Here is a 22,662-nt window from a genome sequence, read left to right as displayed (position 1 = left end):
ATGCACAAAAAAATGTATAAAATTATATAAAATAACTTTTTTGATCTCACTTTTGAACAATTTAATGTATCACTGCTGAATAAAAGTATTTTGTTTAAAAAAAAAAATTTTTACCAAACATTTTTAAAGATTTTTATTCAGTTACCTTTTCAAATTATAATTTTTTTTCTAATAAACCTTATTATAAACACCTTCTACCACTGTAAAAAGTTAGCCAGAAATAAAATAAAATAAAAAAGTCACAGAAGGTGAAAAGCTGGCTTAAAAAAATAAATAAAAACGTTTCTGTTTGACACTTAAAGAAAGTGAGATGGCAAAAACCTAAAAACAAGAGAAATGTTGCATGGTGTGAACATATTCTTCCCCTTTTGCACATCTTGTGTGGAACTTACCGCTGCATCATCAATTCTACAAAACACTGACATGCTAAATTCCTCCTGTACTCTTCATACCGCCACATTACAGTCCTCTAAACATAAACATCTGAGCTCAGGACAGTCTGACCATTATACTATAGATAATGACTTAATCCAAAGAATTCTACTTTGTTCATAGTATGTCTGTTTACTGTATCATGAGTGTCTCATGTGAGGAGGACAGTGAGATAGTCAGACCAAGCAGACACAAACAGAGAATGCAAGCTAAACATTTACATTTGTGTTCCACAAAAGAAAAATCTTACAGGTTTGGGGGGTGTGTAAATTACCTTAGCTCACCCTTTAACCACTTCCCACTAAACAAAGCCACAGCTCTTCTACATGAACACCATGTTGTGACCAATTTTTTTTCAGCATCCTGCAGCATGAGCTCTGTGTTTTTGAGAAACAACATCCAGTTAAAAGAAGTTTAACTTTGAAAAAGATGCCTCAAGATCCTTTTGTTTTGATTGCAAGAGCACCCCCCCCCCATCTGAATTTCAGCAGAAGTTTTCCGGTTGTATCCAGATTGGAACGTCTACAGTCGATATTCCCAATGCCCCCATGCAAGCAGCATCCTTTCATCCAGTCTGTCTGGCACAAAACATTGATTCCCTGCGAGAGCCATTTGAAAACGGTTCTTCCGTGGGCTATTTATTTGTAGCTTCTGGACGCTTCATATCAGAGCAAACACAACCTGCCTTCGCTGGACACTAATTTGGACACGCTTGTAGTTGTTAGATGGTGAATATATTTGAGTCAGTTTTTTTCCCCTCCTAATTCAATCTCAGACTTTAGCAGGAAGTCTCGCTGAGGTCTGTCTTTCTTTTTCTAAAGGCAGCCGTGGATAAAAATATCCCCCAATATACAACACGAGCAGTGCCAATAGAAATGTCAGTTGATGCCAGTCGCTTCTGCTTGGAAAAAAGACACACGCAGCAGTAAGAGTCATCAGAACAGTCTAGACAAACTCCATATTTTCCAGACATGGGCGGCTCAAGGGTCCTTCTTTCAACAGCAGAATCAACAATAAAACTACAGATTAATGCAAATACATATTCCTAGTTAAGATACACCAGAGTATCACGGTCCTTACACTGGCTTCCTGACACATATGAGTATCAAGGTTAATAATCTACATAAACAATTCTTCCAGCAAATAATTTTACTTTGCTAATATAAATATACGCTGCTGTTCAGCTACTTGACACTAATAGAATCTGCAGGCAGAGGCACATTTTACGATGGGTTCAAACGTGGCTCACCCATTCTGAATTTAGACAGGTCAATCTCTTGAGTCATGTGGATCAAGACTAGTGATGTCTAGGGTTGGTTCCAGACCTAGGTATGAGCTCCATACTGCTTGGGACATCATGGCTGCCGTGGCATGAGAGTTGCCATAGTGACGCCATCATTACTACCCTCCTGGCACATGCTAACTGCGTTGATGATCACTTAAAGAACTAATTTTAGCACAGCAGACTTGGCCAGATGTTGGCATTCTCTCTTTTGCAACGCTTACAAAAAAACACCATGGAAACATCAACCTTGCTTTGGACATGGTAATACTATGGTATTCTTTGAAAAACCATGGTACATGAATATGACAAAAAATTTAATACTATTGTAAATATCTGAAACCACTGCATCTCCAAAGTACTTTTGTACTTGCTCGAGGTGTCTTCGATGTCCCAATAGCCTGTTTTGGCAAATGTCAGCAGGAGGTCAAGGGTCAACTGGTGAGCCTGGTCACAATCATTCACTGCCTAAAGCTTTTCACATTGACCCTAAAAGTATTTAAAATAGCTCGGCCATGTGATGAAGTCTCATATAAGTGTCATGTTTAGTCAGAAATGTATTTTTAAGAGCTTAAAAGTGACTGTTGCATGATTTGCTGATGTTGAATACGAATCAATACCATTATAAATATGCACAGAAAGTCTATTTACTTTGTGCACAGAATGCATCATGCATAATGAGACCATAAGCTTTAATCACTAACTACGTGACTTCATTGCTGTTACAATGACTTTAGCCAAGTCAGAGTACTGTAGGAATCAACAGACTCAGGAAGCATTAAAGCAGATGCTGAATCCTTATTGTTTCTCTCCAATGAGATCTCAATCTCTCTCAATCTTTCCTGGAGTCCAACCACTTTAACTGGCCACAGACCAGCCAATGGTGAGACTCCCGCTGACCCGCAGAGCGTTATTAGTGACTGACCAGTTTAGCTCTCCTTCAACGCCTCTTGAGGTCAAGACAGCTTCTTGAGAAAAAAAGCAGACAATTACCTGTGGCAGGAGGTGAGGCTTCCACAATAATGCAGGCAGTTTTTCAGAAAGTGTCTAAAAATGAAAATAATTTTTAAACTGCCATGCAATGAAAGTCAGTGGTGTCCAAAACAACACAAGACCCACTGAGTTTCATTGTATGGATGAAAACAATGAAGCCACAAAAAAAAACAATGGCATTTTTGGAATGACAAGAGGATGAGTAAATGATGACAGAATATTCATAAATAGAATATTGGATAAGCTATCCATTTAAAGATGATTTGTGTGTTCAAGGTCATGCATCATGTCCAATAATTATCAAAACATCTTCTCAATATCACATCCATCACTCCATCTTTGCAGCGGTGTGATGTGCTTTGGAGTGGAAGACTGCAAGGCAAGCTGGAAGACTGAGATATGAGTGCCCTATCTGCCAATCTCTCTTATGTTAACCCCCACACCCCTCACCAACAACCGCCACAAACAGCCTCATGACACGCTGTTTATGCCCTGTGACAAATGCTCTGCTGTCATCTTGCACACTTTTCATGCTCTGCAGAGGAAAACAAAGGCCCTGTCAATCACTTCTGGCCGACAGAGACAGATCTTCAGCTTGTGTTGGGGGGAGACGGGTGTGAGACAACTGCTCAGATCCGAGGGGAGAGCAGATCCGTGTGGAAACAGAGCCGTGACAGTAACAGCAGCAGCAGCAGAACGTGAAGATGAACAGAGCACGTCAACTACACCAGCGTCCAACCCCACAGCTACCTGATGCCAGTTTTGAACCGGAACTGATGCCTCTTTTTTCAGCGTTAGTCTCAAAAAAATTAATATAATTGAGAATTCATTTATCTGTGTGAATTGCTCAGAATTATTTTTTTCTTTTTTTGCTGAATATGTAAACAATGATTAAGTCACAATGACACAATTATAATTGATCACAATGGTTGATTAGTCTATGGAAGTTAACAACGGAATAGTTCAGATTTTTCTTAAAAATTACTTTTACATTATTAAAGCTTTTTTTTTGTTGTTGCAGAAATGCTTTCATTAGCATACTGACAGCATGCAGCGCTTTGGAATTATTTTTTTTAGAAAAGTGGTTAATTAATGTACTGTATATATTAATCAACGTTCAAATGTTTGGGGTCAGTACTTTTATTCAGCAAGGATGCATTAAACTTATCAAAACACATTAAATACATTTAAAATTGCTTTTTAATTTAAATTAATGGTGTTATTTTGAACATTCTATTCAGCAAAGAATCCAAAAAAACTTATATTTCCACAAAAATATAAAACAACACAAACTGTTTTCAACACTGATAATACAACAAAATGTTTCTTGAGCAGCAAATCAGCATACAGAAATAATTTCTGATGGATAATGTGAAACTAAATACTGGAGTAATGATGTTGAAAATTCAGCTTTGCCATCACAGGAATAAATAACATGTAAAATATAAGTAAGGTTATTTTAAATTGTAATAATATTAGACAACATTCATATTCTTACTGTATTTTTATTAAAATAAATGCAGCCTTGGTGAGCACTAGACTTTTCAAAAACATAAAAAAATCGTACCCAACCAAAAATAATACACATTTTAAACTATACAAACCTCTGATATCAAAAAGACGCTTAGTTAAAAGACTTTGGATTAGGGATGGGTCACAATTCTACTAATCAAAAATCAAAGTTGATTAACATAGTTTTATTCTTATACATATATTTAGTTTTAATATTTTTAGCTTGAGTGCTTTCAACAGCATGCTGTTGCCTTAAACTTTGTCTTTAAATTCAGGTGGCCCTTTCTAGTTGACTTTGCATGTCTCTACTTTGAATGTTAAAATATGTTTTCAAAACTCATGATCATACGATATGATGTAAACAAAGACTGGCTGTTTCTGAGAGATGTTATCAGATTCCCTGACTGAGCACCAGCTCCGGAATCAGCACCAGCACCATATCTTGGTGGAAAAGCAGTATCACTCCAATTTTCTTGCTAAATGACAGCTCTAGCTGCCAGCAGTTTCCTCTTTCCACTTCCAGGCAGAACTCCAGATCTCAGCTCAACCCACACGCTCCTCTGTTACCAGGGAGAGAGATGAGAAGTGTTCTGCTCGCAGCTGGAATTTGAGGGTCATTTCAAGAACACAACAAGCTGTTAAGACAGACAACCGAAGCTCACGCGGTCTCTCTCTCTCTCGCTTGGCGCACACGCTTGCCAAATCAATAGAAATGCAAACGCAGAAAGGAAGGTCATTCAGCAACACTCTGCTGGAACGCATGCAGACCGGTGAAAATAAACAGGCTGATGTAAACATTCGCACGGATCCATGCAGCGTCTCTCCATCCTAAACGGTGACGAAAACACACTTGCTCTCAAATCATTCCTGTGGATACACACACACAGACACACACACACAGAGTCCTCGTGCAAACTCTCAGAGAAATCTCGCAGATACATGTGGAAAAATCCTTTGAGTAAACAGCGCCGGGAGGAGATCTGCAAGACACAAGCCTATAACACACAGCACATGCAAAGAAATAACAAGGAAAGTGGTTGATGTTCCCACTTACGGAATACTGGATGGTGCCCTTCGGTCTCTGGAATGACATTCGCCTTCCATCCTTCTTCTCTGGCGTCTTCTTCTGGCCGGTATCTGAAAGCAAGCGAGGGAAGGTTCTCATTATGTTCATGTTCCACTCTCCCCTCAGCTTGACACAAGCTGCCGAGCTCTCAGCCTCGACCGATGGCTCATCCGTCAACAGCGAGTGTGAACGAGTGATTCTGGTGAGCCAGAGAATGCAGCTTCTCTCTCTCTCTCTCTCTGTCACCCTCCCTGTCTACCTCCCTCCTTTCCCCACTGTCTCCCTCTCTTTCTCTCTCCCTCAGCACAATGACAGCCAATGTGTCTTCACCTTGCAATGCCTTCTGCTGCTGAAAATGCTGTAAAAGATAGAGACCACCAGAGAGAGATAGAGAAAGACAGGGAGAGACGTAGTGCTGCCACCTGACAGTATCACATTTGTGTTGGGTGTCTTTGAAGTCAGTTTCAACGCCTGCGTTATGTAAAGCTAATAGGGCTATGTTTACGTATTGGCACTGATTTTCTGATTCAGTTCTGACATCAGTGAATCTGAGTTTGCACACTCACGCGAATATGGTATATATAATATAACTATTAGAGGAATAAAATTGTCTTGAGAACTATTAGATATGTTCTGGAAATTGCCGAACATACATTAATCTAGCGTTATTATTATTATTTTTTTTATGTTTTTGGAATAAGTATCTCTGTGCACTAAGACAGCATTTATCTGATCTGTAAAAATAGAAACATTGTGAAATATTATTGCAATTAAAAATAACTGTTTTCTATTTTAATATCATTTAAAATGTAATTGATTCCTGTGATGCACAGCTGAATTTTCAGCGTCATTACTTCAGTCTTCAATGTCACATTCATAATAACCCTTCATAATCATAAGAATAATCGTACTGCATTTACAAATAGCAGTTGATTGTATTCATCAAACTATTAAGTGTTGATATAAAAACTTATATTAAAAAAGGAACTTTGACATTAGCAACATCTACAAGTGGTGTGCTACAAATAATGTTTAGGCTAACAAAAAAAATTTGCTCCTCTATTGTAAAGTCATACATTAAAAAAAATCAATATCAGATTATCAAAATGAAGTCTGCGATCATGTAACCCAAATTTATATTCAGCACTGATGTGTATGCATATAGGCTCATGGGTGTTTGTGTGTATGTTCAGGGTAATGAGAACAATGTTAGTAGTTTCCCCACATGTTCACTTTGCTTCTGGCGCTCCGTCCGTCTTCACATTAAAATTAACTCCAGAATCCGTCAAACAGGTTCTGCACTTGTGACAGTGTGACAGAAAGATGTTCAGCTGTGTAGCCATGAGTCAAAGTCGTCCTGCTATTTCTGTGTTCACAGCAAAGGGATGGCAGCGAAAGAAACCAGGCCAGTGCAAGCACTAATACAAACACTGATGTTTTATCCAGCGCTTTGCTGCTTTCACACCTCTGTTTGAGAGAGTAACCTGACAAACAGCAACAGTTGCTGATCTCTCTGTTTACAGTTCATGTCACTGAATGAGACGTCTCAAAGAGTGTCCCTAAAATAATGTCATAGTATCAGGTTTCTTTAAGTACCGGTGGTACCGAGTACCCGGTCAACCCGGTTCTTGACACATACAGGGCTATGATTTCCGCGAAGCAGAAAATCTCAAAATCCAGATATGAAAATTAAACCTAAATTTTAATATTGACAGTCATGGAATTTGTCAAAGTTAAATCAAATCAAATCTCCATATGGACCAGTATCTGTAAATGTTAAGCCGCAAAAGTTGATTTAAATATGAATCCTGCATGTTCTTCGCGTCTCTGTGTGAATGAATGAATGACAGAGACGTGCTGGTTTGTTTACTACATAGACTGAAGCGCGTGATGCTTGCAGTAATTTCGGCATCTGCTGTCTCAATGAGAACATAAATACATAAACAACATCACCAGAACTCACTTCTGCTGGTTTCGTCTGGTCAGAGGAGAACTAGCCCCCCAACTGAGCCTGGTTTCTCCCAAGGTTTTTTTCTCCATTCTGTCACCGATGGAGTTTTGGTTCCTTGCCGCCATCGCCTCTGGCTTGCTTAGTTGGGGTCACTTCATCTACAGCGATATCATTGACTTGATTGCAAATAAATGCACAGACACTATTTAACCGAACAGAGATGACATCACTGAATTCAATGATGAACTGCCTTTAACTATCATTTTGCATTATTGAGACACTGTTTTCCTAATGAATGTTGTTCAGTTGCTTTGACGCAATGTATTTTGTTTAAAGCGCTATATAATTAAAGGTGACTTGACAAGCATTTTACCGTGTCAGTTTAAAGGTATTCACATCAAACCGTCAAAATAAAAGTAAATTTTTTACATAAAGGCATTGTGCTAGAAATATTAACTAGAAGTAAAAAGTTTATAAAACTATTTTTGAAAGAAATAAATCACACAATGTTTCTTCCATGTTTTAATTTTAATAACAAAAAAAATCCCCTTTATTTACCAAAAAATAAAATGTGTTTAAATTTAATTAATTAAAAGACAAATTAAATTTGGGTGAAAGTTGTTTAATGTTTTTTTTATAATTATATTACTTGTAGAAAAACTTTAAACACAATTGTAAATAAGTATAAAGAATGGCATTGTTTTTTTATTTTTAGTGATAAACAGTTTTTTTTTAATTAGCATATTTTTGTGTTTTGCTTTGGTACCGAAATTGGTTCACATTAGGGATGTCAACAATTAATCGATGATCGATTAATTGTCGATAAGAGATGCAATCGATTAAGGCTATCGATGGTCGGTTAACCGATTCAGTGTTGGGCTGCGTGCGGCTCATGCGCACTCAACACGTGCGAGAGGCTGTGAGTGACTGTGACGATATATAAAAACATCATCATTCATTCACAATGTACAAATTAAGCTTTTAATGTGATTTAAACTTTAAAGTACATTAAAATAGAAACAACATAAAAGTTCTTCAACATTAAATGCAATAGAAATGTAGTTACTAATCATTTCATCAGATAACTGTTTTATATCGTGCGCTTTGCAGGGCTGCGGGACACAGTGACAGGACAGGTAGTCTATTCATTCCTACAACTTGTTAATTCATTCCTACGAATTATTAATGTGGCAATTGTCCATGTTTCATTAATTTTGTTCCCTAAATAACCCATGATTTAAGTGAAATAAGGGAACAAATTAATAAATCGAACTCTTAATTCATGAAATCTTTAATTTCCCTTCCCATGTTTACCACAGTAAGAGATGCGAAAACAGTTATTAAAAGCGAAAGATAATAAAATAAACCTGGGAAATTAGAGGGTTAGACTATGAAGATTTAGGAAAAGAAACGATGCCTAAATATACTGAATTTGTGGAAATTCGTGACCAACCGGCAAACCAGAACAAAGCTGCGTAAATGAAGACTATGGGGTCCAAAAGCATGGTCGCGATCTAACATTTTCCAGTTAACCTATTATTCCTCTAATAAACAAAGCTTTTATACCACACTTGTCATAATCCGATCTTGACATTTCTAAATAAATAATTGCTGGATTCAAAACAGCGTTTAATAGGCGCTGTGACCGACACATTCCTGGAGCATTCACTGCTGTCACTAAACGGTGACGCCGAGCATCGTTCACAAGTTTCTGCATGGACCTGACTAGGGCACAGGTTCTAAGCCCTGGGACAAAATGGGATGCTTTGAGGGAAATGTATAGCCTACTAAGTAATAGGCCCAACATAAAAATAACAATTTGTTTTTTTTTAATAGGCTATGCGAAATATATCCGACTTAAATAGGCTAATTAAGATTAACGGATTTAAAACAGAAGTGTGGGCGCTCCATAAGTTCACAAAAAAAAAAAAAAAAAAGAAAGGATGACAACGCATTCTGTTTGTTTGCTTTATTTTACAAGAGCACAAATCTTCTGTTTTTATTGTGAGTGTGCACAAATGAAAGTAAACACTTTTGCGGAAAATATATATATTTTTTTAATGTCTCAGCTGTTTCGATCGCCCCGGAGCCTGCTGCACACGTATATTCTAGCGATTCAAACTTAGGCTACATCGCAGTCTGTTCATTATCAAAATAAAATGTCAACTAAACATTAAAAGGTTACACTGGTCAGTTTAAATAGACCGTAGTATACTGGTCCACTCTGCTGTTATGCCAAGGACGTTTTTGCTCACATGAAGAGGATCATCTTTTCCGTCTATATGCGAATGCGTGTTAAGTACAAGCCTAGTTTACATTATAAATAATAGTTTAACATTCAAATACATTGCGAATATGGAAACATTTCGATTTGTGCCGAATGAGACATGAGCAATAACCTCCAAATAAATCTAGCCAAAGCCGCGCTCGCTCATCCTCGTCTGCACGCATGCACTGTCACGATCTAATGCGCTGTATGCCGGATTTTTAAAAATCTGACATTTTCTAGGACAGAATCCAGCAGGATCAAATTAATGTGAGCAAATGTGTTTTGGTGCAGCAGCGCCGATGTAGTTCACTTAATGTGCAGCGCAGTCACACGCGCTCCACATTTCGGATAATTTTATACAATAATGTCAGTTGAAAACATTGCAATTGTGCTTTAAAATACAACAACGAGCACCACAAAACCATTTAAAGATGCGCGTTCAGCGTTCTCCGTGCGGGATTGGAAACTGTCAACAAAGTAAAATGACCTCAAAAGTATGGCGCGCTCTCTTCATTTTATCAAATGATCATAATCGCATCTATTCATTTTATAATCCTGCTACTAGCATTTTATTCAGACTAAAACCTCTTTAATTCAAGTGAGAAAGCGTTTTGTGTGTGTGTGTGTGTGGCTTTTGCACATCCTGTCATACCGCTGACTGCGTGCCTGCAATAGACGCATTTTGCAGTATTATGGTTAACGATTAATCGATTAATTGATCGTTAATTTAAACGACGATCGATCATGGAAATAATCGAAATTTGACATCCCTAGTTCACATAACCGTGGATTTTCACTGGTATCGGTACCGAATACTGAAATTTTGGTACCGTGACAATACTAAAACAAACATACCTATTTTGCTGTCAGGAGTGGGTGAGGCTTACGCGAGTGAACTAGGGGTGTCCCAGACTAAGGATTATCATAGTTGAATCTGAATTTTCGAATCTTGCCGATATTCGACTGACAAAATTTTCGGCGGGACAAAATACATTAACAAGAGTCAAGTCAGACATTCGACTAACATACAGGAAAAATGTGTAATGAACACCTTGCAGATATAAACGGGGTAAATAATGTTTTATGTTTTGATTAACATATAGTTAACACTTAACGTCGAGGAAACCATAACAAATATATATATATATTTTTTACAATAGTGCTCTCATTATAACGTTAGCCTAAAATGTTAGCAGTTAATGTTCTGCATTTCTGTTTTGAGCTGCACGAGCTAAAGATGACCATTAGAGTGACGCATTTGATAGCAAGTTTTTAATCAGTGGGATTCAACTCATAATTTCATATAGAATACACTTTGTTATTTATGCAACATAATGTTAATATTAAGAATGATAGGATTTTGCAAAAAGGGCCCGAATGCACATGAACATATCATAATAAACATATTCTGCTGCCAAGATGCACCTCTATTGGTCAAGGATTATGGAAAGTGAAACATAAATCTGTAGGGGTGGTTGGATTATTCACGCACTTTAAAATATTAATTTGAAGCTTCTTTCTTTCCAGATTCTTACAGCTTTATCATACTAGGTTGTATATTAACTTTGGGAGAAAACTGATAGTTCTATGTGAAATCAGACATTTGAGCTCCCCATATAGTCAAAATGGCATAATCAATAACACCCTGCAAATCTTCGACTGTTAGATTGGTAGTCAAATCAGGCACCTCTAATCAAAGCATCGATTCATCGATGATTCGGGGTCACCCCTAGAGTGAACAAATGTAGCTGCGCGAATGCACGTTACACAGAATGAGCGCAATAGTAGCACAATAATTATGGGTGAAATAAACATTTTGATAAAATATTTGTTGTTGGACATTAATTTTATCTTTTGTAGAATTTTAAACCTAAATATGTGTATTTTTATGATAGCTGTAACTGTAAAGGGACTATTGTAATTGACAAATCAAACGTAAGATAGCACAGTCCGAATTACTAAGATCAAATTAGTTAATGTGTGTTTCTTGTACCTGTAAAAATATAGTCATTTTCTTTATTATAGATTTTCATTTTTAATTAAATGATTTTAACTTTTAATTAAGTTATTTTAATGCTTTAAAGAGCAGTTTTAGATTGTAATGTTCTGCTCTCTGTTCTGCAAAACTATAAAAGGTACAGATGTCATGAAACCAGAGAGAAAGGCTGCATGGCTAGTAACTGTAAAAACAGTCAAATAATAGTATGTGAAAGATTCAGTGGTAATATCATTAAGTTCCTATTGGTCAGTGTTAGAGGAACTCAGCTTTAGCCTGACAATTAGCCTGCTTTACACCAGGTTATTTTCCCAGCAGAAGTTGCCACAGTGACTAAGCTTGATCTAGGCCTATATTAAATTTGATTTGTGGAACCAAATCATTTGACAATGAGTCAGACTAACTGAAATAAGCCTGGCTTATCTGGTAAACTTGTTTTATGAAACAGGCCTTAAGGCATTAGAAGTGATCTTTTAATTTTTTTTCAATGCATCATATTGCATCGAATCACATTGTGTTGAATCAAATCGAATCAAAGTCGAACCGCACTGCATCGCAATGGGGTGAATTGTATCGTATCGCATCAGTAGCTGCTTCATATGTATCTTTAATGTATTGTATCAGTCATGGAGATGCACATCCCTAATACACACACACACACATTAAATATCTCTATCTATCTATCTATCTATCTATACACACACACACACACACACACACACACACACACATATATAAGGTGATAGTATGTTATATGGTGATATATATGCTAATATGCTAATGTCTATGTATTCCAGTACAGCAGCATTGCCCGAGGAATGAGTCACAAAGAGAAACAGAGTGAGCAAACACACACACAGCAGAGATAAGTTCTATGAAAAATGGCGAAACTGTCTGGAACTGAACCATCACATGTGTGTGTATCATCTGCTTTTCACACGCTGAGATAAGAGCTGCCACATTGAAACTAAACAAAGAGCCCAATGTGTGTCTGAGAGACACCGAATCCATCGTCGACGATGGATTTGGTGTCTCTCCATAAACAAAATAAGACAAATCTCTTGAATAAATATGCATTTGTTCTCAGTACCCACGACACACATTGGATCTGATCACAAATCCAGTGAGCTGCATTGCTGCCTACATAGGCAGCATTCTAGTTCAAGTGAAACCTCTTAAGTCAGTGATTTGGAACACTACACAGGCAGCTCACTGTGTTTTGGAACAGCCATTGTACTGTGGTTCACTGAATATCTAGCATTTTGTGTCCTAAATATAATGGCCACTGCTAATATTCAGTGGTCACATAACATAGGTGGGAAATATGGGACAAGGCCACAAGCTGTTCCCTTTTTCCTTTCAGTTGCAAATGATATAATATTATTCATGAGCCAGATACATTTGTAACATTTTACCTATTTTGTAACAAATGTAACACTAATTGTACATGGCCTTTCATTAAATAAAAAACAAAAACAAAACAAACAAAAAAACTGTCCTAGTATGAACTATATAACACACTGTAAAGTATATGCATGTGATGAATTAGCATGATTTTAATGCTTTTGCTAATATGACTGCATGCCGTTATCAAGTTCGCATTCTTTCTTTACATATATTAGCGCATGTAAAAGCAACATGTAACTGATATCAGTAACCATGGCTGTGCATCATGTATTTACATTTAAACACACATTATTTAATATAACAATAGGATTAGTCTAATCTGATTTCTGACTAATGCTAATAAAAATATCTGTGTCAAAAAATAATCTTTTGTGCAAAAATTTTAGTAAAAAATTTGATTTTCATGACCATATTCCATCCCCTCTTAGAAATAAAAAGTTTTTTTTTTAGGCTATACTGTACCTTTAAGACTTCTATAATAACCACTGACTGTACGTTCACACCACAGGCGTGGAGAGCGTACTTTTAAACTATTAGGTTTTATACATTATTACACATTATTAGGTAAAGGATCTTAATACTTCGTCCACAACAATATTTAATGAGGTTAACTTATAAAGTTACCCTCCTTGTGGTTAGTCTGCATGAGATCAACAAGCTTGTTTGTTTTGCGGCCGCTTTAAATACAAAATAAGCATTCGGTCTACATCAGAGCGTCTGAACTCACGAATCTTTCTGCAGCGTCGTGAGCAGAGCGGCAAGAGCGATTTTTGACGCTCTCGACGCCGGCGGTGTGAACGCACTGTGAGACTATACAATTCAGACTGCGGGAATTATTTTTAGACCAAATAAATTTTTAATCCATCTTAGAGCATTTTTAATTTCTAAATTTAGAATTAATTTATAAATAAAATATTTATTTAATAATAAAAATAAAAAAATATTATACAAATATCAAATTTAAACAGTAAAACTATGAAAAATTATATTATTTTATAGTTTTATATTTATTGATGGTGACAGAAATATTGTGGAAAGTTCTTAAAAAAACTTTCAGATGCAATTTTACATAGTTTATTTAACAAAACACATTATGTCTAGATTTACACAGTGTTTTCTTTTGCAACCTAAAAAATAAAAAGCAAAACTCTCCCATTTTACACCAGTGTAAACCTAATGAATTGATGTGTCATGTCTTCTCACCTAACGAATATATCTGGAATGACTAAATGTGTTTCTTAACAAGCTGTTATCGGTCAGTTTTAATGTTAGAATAAGTTAAGAAGAGTACATGTTACATCAGACTTGTTACTACAAACATACAATGAAAATCCTGTTTCATTATGACCCCTTTAGCAAAGGGAGAAGTAACAGTCATGGGAAAAACATGGCAAAGTTGCTCACTGAACCGAACAGCTCAAAGTCCCCAGCAGTTGTCACGGCCCAGACTGTCACAGTAGCTGGTGTGTGTGTGTGTGTATGTTTGCTGGGACTGCAGTTTGGACGCCGGAATCCACACGGCCTGTTCCTTTCCCTCATTAACACCCACCCCAGGTCAATTAATCAAACCCCGATCCTGTCAGTGGCTCCGTGTGTGTCACCCGCACCAAAGCCTCTCATTAGCACTCACTCCAGGGTGACTAATCGCAGCAAGATCCCTCCATCCACACGGTTATTGCTTTAGTGAGCACTTTATAGTTTGCAAATCAAATAAAGCAGTGGCCAAAGTCTGCCTCTATGCTGCTGTCATGAGTTAACGTAATCGTGTGAGAACTGCTGAAGATATCAGAGTTTGGTAGGAAGGTTGAATATTGATTTGAACAAGGGGATACTTGTTGATTAAGCAAGAATCATTACTATTTAAAATATTCTATCAAGGAATACAACACTAAAACATAATAAGAAAAAGGCATGGTATTTAAAAAAATAGTACTTTAATGTTAAACACACTTTATTGCTCACTGCGTTATCATTTCAGTTATTTTATTTTTTTATATTGTGTAACATGAATCGGATGATAAATTAAAAAAAAGCCAGTGCAAAAATGATTCAGAGATTCATTTCAAGTCTCTATGCATGTCGACGTTTCATGTGGCGATATAAGAAAAAAAAACTATTATATTTATGTATTATTTATCAAAAAAAAGACAATGTAAATGAATTAACATTTAAATAAATGTAAATGCACCCAAAACAGTCAAAAGGCAAATTTCCAGTCCCTCTGAAGTAAAAAGAACAAAGGAGAAAAAAATAAACGAAAATGAAGGAGAGAAAAAAAAAACAATATAAGTAAAGATTATACAGCTTGGTATATTCTATAATATATTCTATATTATATTATAATGGGAGGTATGATGCATGATTTCTAAGACATGACCTATGATTTATACATGGCATAAAGAACGAGACTTCTTCAAATTTATTGGCATGACTAAAGAGCACATTGGGATGAGACGTGACATCTAGCTCAACACTTCACTTCAGCAGAGACGCTTTACTATTCTTCATCTCACTGCTTGTGGCAGCTTTAATGCTAAATCCATATCCACCATCAGGAAAGCAGGACAAATAATACAGGTCAGAGGGGAAAAAATAGGAGCTGAAAGATCAGCCGCTGTGCTGCAGGTAAACAGCTCCCTCGGCCTGAATGCTCGGTCAGAATTTAAAAGGTTATTGAGTAGAGGGCAAAGTTTGATCCGCTGAGCGTCAACCCTTCCTGCTACTTTAGCATGTAGTCTAGACAAGCACAAAATAAACACCACTGGGGCAACAACACTTTTGAGCAATCAATGAAGTTCAGAGGTGATGTCCATGGAGTCAATGCTTTTCTTTTGGTTTGCATCCAAGTTCCAAACAAAACAGAAAATAATCAAATTCGATGATGTACCTTTCATTTGTTAAATATTTAATAAGCAAAAAATGCACTTAAACATGATTATTTACAATACAAACTATATATATTTTTTTATTTTTAAGCTAATTTACATTTATTACAGATAATTATCCGGGTTATTATATATATTATATTAGTAAAAAAAAAATTGTATATATATAATGTTACTTTAAATAAAACAAACTTCAACTGAAATAAAATAAAACATATTTTAAAAAGTAATTTTTATTTCAGTTAGTTACCAAAAGTAACATCTCATTGTTTATGTTTAACTAAAATAACTAATACTGAAATAAATATTAATAAAAATAACATATACTTAAAAAAACTATAATAGTATCTATAATTGTATTAGTACTATATATGTTTTAATTATATTACATTACAATTACAACTAAATGTGCATTAAAATATATGAATATTAAATTGATTTAATAAAAACTATAAAAGAATCGGAACTGTACTAAATTAACACTGTTAGTACATCTATTTGATACATCATATATACACCCTGTACATTATTATGTAAATGTAATAAATAATAATAATAATAATAATAATACTAAAAATATTTTAAATTTTTTTTACTACATGTAAAATATATGAATATTATAAAATTTTATAAATATTATTAAAATATTTGTAGATATAAAATAGTCATTAGGATGCATTTCTAGTCATTGTTTAATGTGTTAAATTATATAATATATATTAATTTACATTTAATAGATTCAAATATATAAGTAAGAACTAAATACCATATATACACTATTATCATTATCACAGGGGAAGTTATGGCTTAGTGGTTAGAGAGTCTGACTCTCCTGAGGTTGTGGGTTCGAGTCTCAGGCCAGCAATACCACGATGGAGGTCCCCTTGAGCAAGGCACCGAACCCCCGACTGCTTCCCGGGTGCCACAGCATAAATGGCTGTTCACAGTGTGTGTGTGTGTGTGTGTGTGCACTTTGGATGGCTTAAATGCAGAGCACAAATTCTGAGTACGGGTCACCGTACTTGGCTGTATATCACAAATAATAATACATGTGGCCTAGATAGACAGACAGTTTTGCAGATAAAAGATCATGCCATGCTAGCTTCAGTTCTAACTGTTTTGGCATCCACACGTGACCTCTTGGGTTGGCCCAGCACAGAACTGGCTAATGCACCAAGGAATTAGTCTTAACTCAGTAATGAAAACACACCCACTCCCCCCATTCATCTTTGGGGGTGATCTAGAGAAAAGCAGGACATGTCTTGTGCCTCCCACGTCCATCTAAAGCCAGTGCAGATGTATGCTAATGGACTCCTTGTGCTTCCAGCACAGCATCAGTTCAGTCCACTCAATCTTTAGACTGGTCCGTCTCCCGTAATGAGGGGCCAGAAGCGCTCCAGAAAACGTTGTGCCAATATTTCAATGTTCTGCATGCACATTTACAAATAGACAGACTTCTGAAATTCCAACACCGAGCATTTGGGGCTGATATCATATTATTAATGACTAATAAATGAAAATATCTGATAATGTTTATAATGATTATAATATTTATAATGATTATAAATAAATGAAATTTTTTGCATGAAAAAACTGTAACACTTATCAATCCTCACTGCATTTAAGGAATGCTTCATTTTGCAATGCAGAAATGTGATTTCCCACAGTCAGTTACGCTTTACACAAGGATGTGCTCCATTTGTTTTGAACTCTGTGTTTTTTAATCCATTTATGGAAATAGGCTTACATGGTGCCATCAGCATTGCACTGCTTTGATAAGTGTCACATGGAAAGGACAGCAATATTGTTTTCCGCAGTTATCCTTTTATGTGTCTAACTGAAGGTTGTGGTGAACTGGTGGTGCAATGCCATTCGCTGTACTTTGGCAATTTCACAGGAGTCAAATCCTTGCAATTTACTCTTCTCTGGCCTAGAATTCTATTGTATGACCAAAATCTTACAGTTGTTAAGGTAATGTAACAGTATACATCACACAAGACAGCTCTGGTTATGCAACAAAAATGTGTTGATTTTTTGTTTTGATGGTTTGATTACCCACATTTTTTTTTTCACCATATGTCTGTTCTAGAGACATTTTGTTACACTTTTACTTAGCGATGATTTTGCCTTATGTCTGTTCTAGACACGTTACAGCTTTTTGATAAAACTCTAACTGGGTCATTCTCACGAAACAGTTGAAACGCCATGTCACTAGTGATTTTAGATATTAAACATGCAATTTACTAATATATAAAAACACCATAATAAAGACAATACTGTTCTCTACCTTGCACAAAGAGTAATTTCAACATAGGAATTAATTATTTTTGTATTTTATTGCATTTTATTCTCATTACCGCAATGCGTCCAGCTGTATCTTAACTTATGTTATGTTGTAATTTAAACAAATTACAATTAAAATATTCTGAAAAAAGTAAATGGATATTCTTCTATAATTTTTCACATGACAGAAAAATGACACACTGAATATTCATGTATAATAATAATGATACAATAGTGGAAATATAAAGTGTCCATGACTAATGTTCTCATCCTCCGCAATATTTTTTGAGGGTAATTTACGCACACAAATTTTTTAAAATATAAATCTTGATTTTAAATTAAGCAACACATGAGGCAGAACCTTCGAAATACCAACAAGGTAGGCAGATATCTTCATATTGTTCCAGTTAAAAGTGTAAAATTCTCTTGTCAGAACGTGAACACGACAAATTGATTATCATCACCGAAACCGGTAGTTTTCCACATTTAGAAAAATATTAGATTACAAATTTTCTATGAAAATATACTTCATTAATGACTGATTATATACACAGAGTAAAAATTAGGTAAATCATCATGGCTTCTCTGTTGTTAGCAAAACATGCTAAGACACCTCATCCTCCACAACACCATTTTCACTCACCGCAACAATTTAAGGCCAGTTGCGGTAGAGAGAACCTCTTTTTCGGTAATGAGAATTTAATCATACAGACTATTGTTAAATGTATACAATGAGTTTATAAATTAAATATTATTTAATAACAAAACCAAAAAGCTTAAGCAAAGGCTAAGGTGACCAATTTCAGAGAAAACGTTTATACCAACCCACCAAATCCCAGGAAGGAGAGAGACATTATGGGTTAGAGGTTACAGCAGGAGTAGTTATCAAAAATTGTTGGTGCATCTATCATTATGAGGACTTTCTATAAGTGTAATGGTTTTTATACTGAGCAACAGAACTTTGTGTGTGCGTGTGTGTGTGTGTGTGTTCACTGCTGTGTGTGTGCACTTTGGATGGGTTAAATGCAGAGCACAAATTCTGAGTATGGGTCACCATACTTGGCTGTATGTCATATTAGAATAATTTCTAAAGGATCATTTGACACTGAAACCTGGAGTAATGATGCTGAAAATTCAGCTTTGTCACCACAGAAATAAAATTCTGGTTTAAAGTATATTAAAAAGATAACAATCACTTTATCATAATATTACTGTTTTTACTGTAGTTCTGATCAAATAAATGCAGCCTTGATGAGCAGAAGAGGCTTTAAAAAAACTTTTTTTATTTTTTATTATTGATGCTAAACTTTTGAATGGCAGTATATTTAAATATGAAAAAATGCAGCAGTTTGAAATTCTAATTCAAAAACAATTATTATAGAATGGTTAGGGTTAAATTGAATGAGAACATCTTTAAGGAAAAAATAAAAATATATTGTGAATCATCTTTTTAGGAATGAGCGATTTTGGAAAAACTTTAGGTAAACACTTGGGTATACTCTTTACCAGAACCAACTCTTTCAGTAGAAAGAAAAAAATCCAAGTTATCAAAGACTACATTCCCACTGTCAATGACTATTAATAAATAGTTATTACATAATTATATGATTATTACATAAAATATAAAATAAAATAAGAAACATTATTTTGTAATAATGTATTGTGAATAATGTTTTAATAATAAAACTAAAATTACAAAACTAATATTAGTCTTCTTTGTTTTCTAACATTACACTATTAAGTATTTATTTTTGTGGAAAACCACAGGGTGCCCTTTAAACTGCTTCTCATAAAACCTATTCATAAAGCAGCTGTGACAGAATTTTACTAAGGAATGGGGAGAAATCTTAAGCTAAGAAAAAGAGTGAGGATGACCTTTTTGGTATGGATGATGTCAGCATGATTACTAACTACACCCACAGTGATTGGCTGATAAGGGATGGATCTCTGTCAGTTATTTTATAATAGAAATATTGTAGAATGAGATATCATGTTGCCATAATCAAAATAAAAATGTTGCAATATTCAAATCAAGTTTGAACTAGAGTGTCACTAATTAAACAAGCATATGTTCAGCTAATTGTCAGCTTCTACATGTCTGCATCTTATAAATAATTGTTATATGTATAAGCAGCCTTTTAATTAACAGACTAGAATTATTATGGCTGATATGAGAGTAAGATTTAGTACAAAGGTAAAAGAAATCCAAACTGGATTGCTGTGGAAACAGCCATTTTAGGATTGTTTAGGATTTGGTCTTTGTGATTTAGGTGTCCTCTTGACTACCACTAACTCTTCACAGATTTAAGAGCTGATTTTTACATAAAAACACTTTATGAAGTACTTGAAGAAGAGTCGAAGAGTCCTAAAGATGTGGAGTTAGGAGCAACATTTAGTTTCACTTAAAATATTTTGTGAAAATGGCCCCTGGTGTTTATACCCTATGTTATCTAGTTATGAAGCACTGCAAAATAATTTATGCCAATATTATCTAATTTATTTTCTACATTAAATATTCTTTGTTTGACTATACCACATACTTAATATGCCTATTATCATTACCGAAATAATAAACCTCATTTTCGTAACCTATGTATCATTACCGCAACATGTGTTCTTTTAAGATTTATTTAAGAAATTGAAAAATAGTAGTCTGCTTTTAAATGTATGTGCAGAATCTATACATTGTATTCTTTCAGGTTTGCAACATCATTTTGAAAATATTTCAGTTTTTACTGAAAAAAAAAAAAATTGGCTGCAAAATGCAGAAGCTGTTGCGGTAATGAGAGAAATAATTCAAAATCACATAAAAATGTTATTATAAAAATATATTTTATTCCAGAGTTTCAAGTAACTGTGCATGACTGTTATAAAACCATTTTTAAAAATGTGAAAATGAATTATTTTTCCCCACATCACTGGACTTTTCAGAGTGTTACGGTAATGAGATTTTTAAGGACATGTTTTGGAAAATATGTTCAAAAAGTTGTTAAATTGTCAGTAAAACTTTTTAAAATTTATGGTCACTGACACTTCAGACCCGGCTCTTAATGCTTAAAAAGACAATTTGTTGATACAAACATTTTTTTAAATGTCATATATGAAATCTTTGAAACTACGATTTCGTGAGAATCACCCAACTGGTTTCCTTTGGAAATGTTTCAAATTCACAGTGAATGCATTTATGAGTGTAAAGCATGTCTCTGTGTGTCAAATCATGATTAAAATCGAAATTGCAAAATTGATCCAAGAAATCCTGATAGATTTTTTTTTCTGCACAGCCCTAGTATATGCATTATATATGCATCATTCAAATAATTTGGAATGTTCTATACATCAAACAATCTTGAAAAAAACAGTTTCCACAAAAATATGAAGCAGCGTAACTGTTGTCAACATTGATAATAATAAGAAATATTTCTGAAGCAGTAATCAGTATATTAGAATGAATTCTAAGGATCACTTAAGACTGAAACAATGACTGCTGAAAATTCAGCTTTGCATCACAGGAATAAATTACATTTATACTGCAGAATAAACAGCATTTCAAGCCTGCTACCAGATTAAACATGTCTATCATCATACAGCATATACCATCATGCCTCTCAGTCATCCTCTGGCCTAATTAGGGCTTGCAATTAACCTGACTCATGGCTCACTGTGACAAGAATACATAACACAGAGTCTGCTGTCGATGTAAGTGTTCACAGCACTTTTGCTTTCTTTACAAAACTGCAGTTCAGACATGTATCCATGGACTATTTTAAGCTCTATCAGTGCCAATACAACACGATAGGTTCCCACAGAGATTGGCCAATAGAATTCCATTGCCTTATCAGTTGTTTAATGATTATTTTTTAAATCAATGACAATGAATTTAAACATTTTTACTCACATTATTCCAAATCTGCATGATTTTTTTTTTATTATTATTATTATTTTGGTCACAAAATTCTCATTGTTAACTACACATTTTGCCTCAATAAATACCTGATTTGTTAATAGTTAAGGTAGATGTTTAGTTTAGGTATGTGGTAGGATTCTAGGATTTAACATATGGTAATGCATTGGAGAATAAGGCATTAATATCTGCTTTATAAGTAGCCAATATGCTAGTAATACACATTAGCAAGCAACTAATTAATAGTGAGAATTTGTCCCTAAACTAAAGTGTTACCAATTTTAAATCAAAGTCACTCTTTTCAATATAATACAAGTGAATGAATACTGGCAACACTGAATATCTGTAACATTTACAAATTTATGTCACACTGCACAACTACATAAGTGCACTACATGTAGAAACTGCGAGCAGCTGCAGTTGATTAAATATTATTAAATGTAAAGTTTATATACTGCATATTTAGGATCATAACCAAAATAGACAAATGTATATTCATTAGAGACCATGACCATTATTGGATCATATCCAAAATAGACAAATGCATATTCATTAGAGACCATGATGAACCAGAGAAACCATGAATATGTCAGCAGAGTTGAGCAGCAAGCAAAACCAAAACAACAATGCAGCAATAAACTATAGAATATCAAATGCTTCTAACGTTACATGTATTGTAAAGCCA

General features: G+C 35.0%; 1 protein-coding gene across 4 annotated transcripts in view; it reads right to left on the bottom strand.

Moving 5' to 3' along the window:
* LOC113059231 (oxidation resistance protein 1-like) overlaps positions 1 to 22,662 on the bottom strand; it is a 110,706-nt gene that overhangs the window by 36,478 nt on the left and 51,566 nt on the right. For all 4 annotated transcript variants that reach the window (XM_026227573.1, XM_026227576.1, XM_026227574.1 and 1 more), the window contains one exon: positions 5,274 to 5,356. In XM_026227573.1, the coding sequence (XP_026083358.1) occupies positions 5,274 to 5,356 (83 nt within the window). The remainder of the gene's footprint in view (positions 1 to 5,273; positions 5,357 to 22,662) is intronic.

The sequence above is a fragment of the Carassius auratus genome, chromosome 41 (genome assembly GCF_003368295.1).
Source record: "Carassius auratus strain Wakin chromosome 41, ASM336829v1, whole genome shotgun sequence".
In the NCBI taxonomy this organism is placed as follows: Eukaryota; Metazoa; Chordata; class Actinopteri; order Cypriniformes; family Cyprinidae; genus Carassius; species Carassius auratus.
Note: the sequence above shows the minus strand (reverse complement) of the source record. Positions and strands in the feature narration are given on the sequence as shown.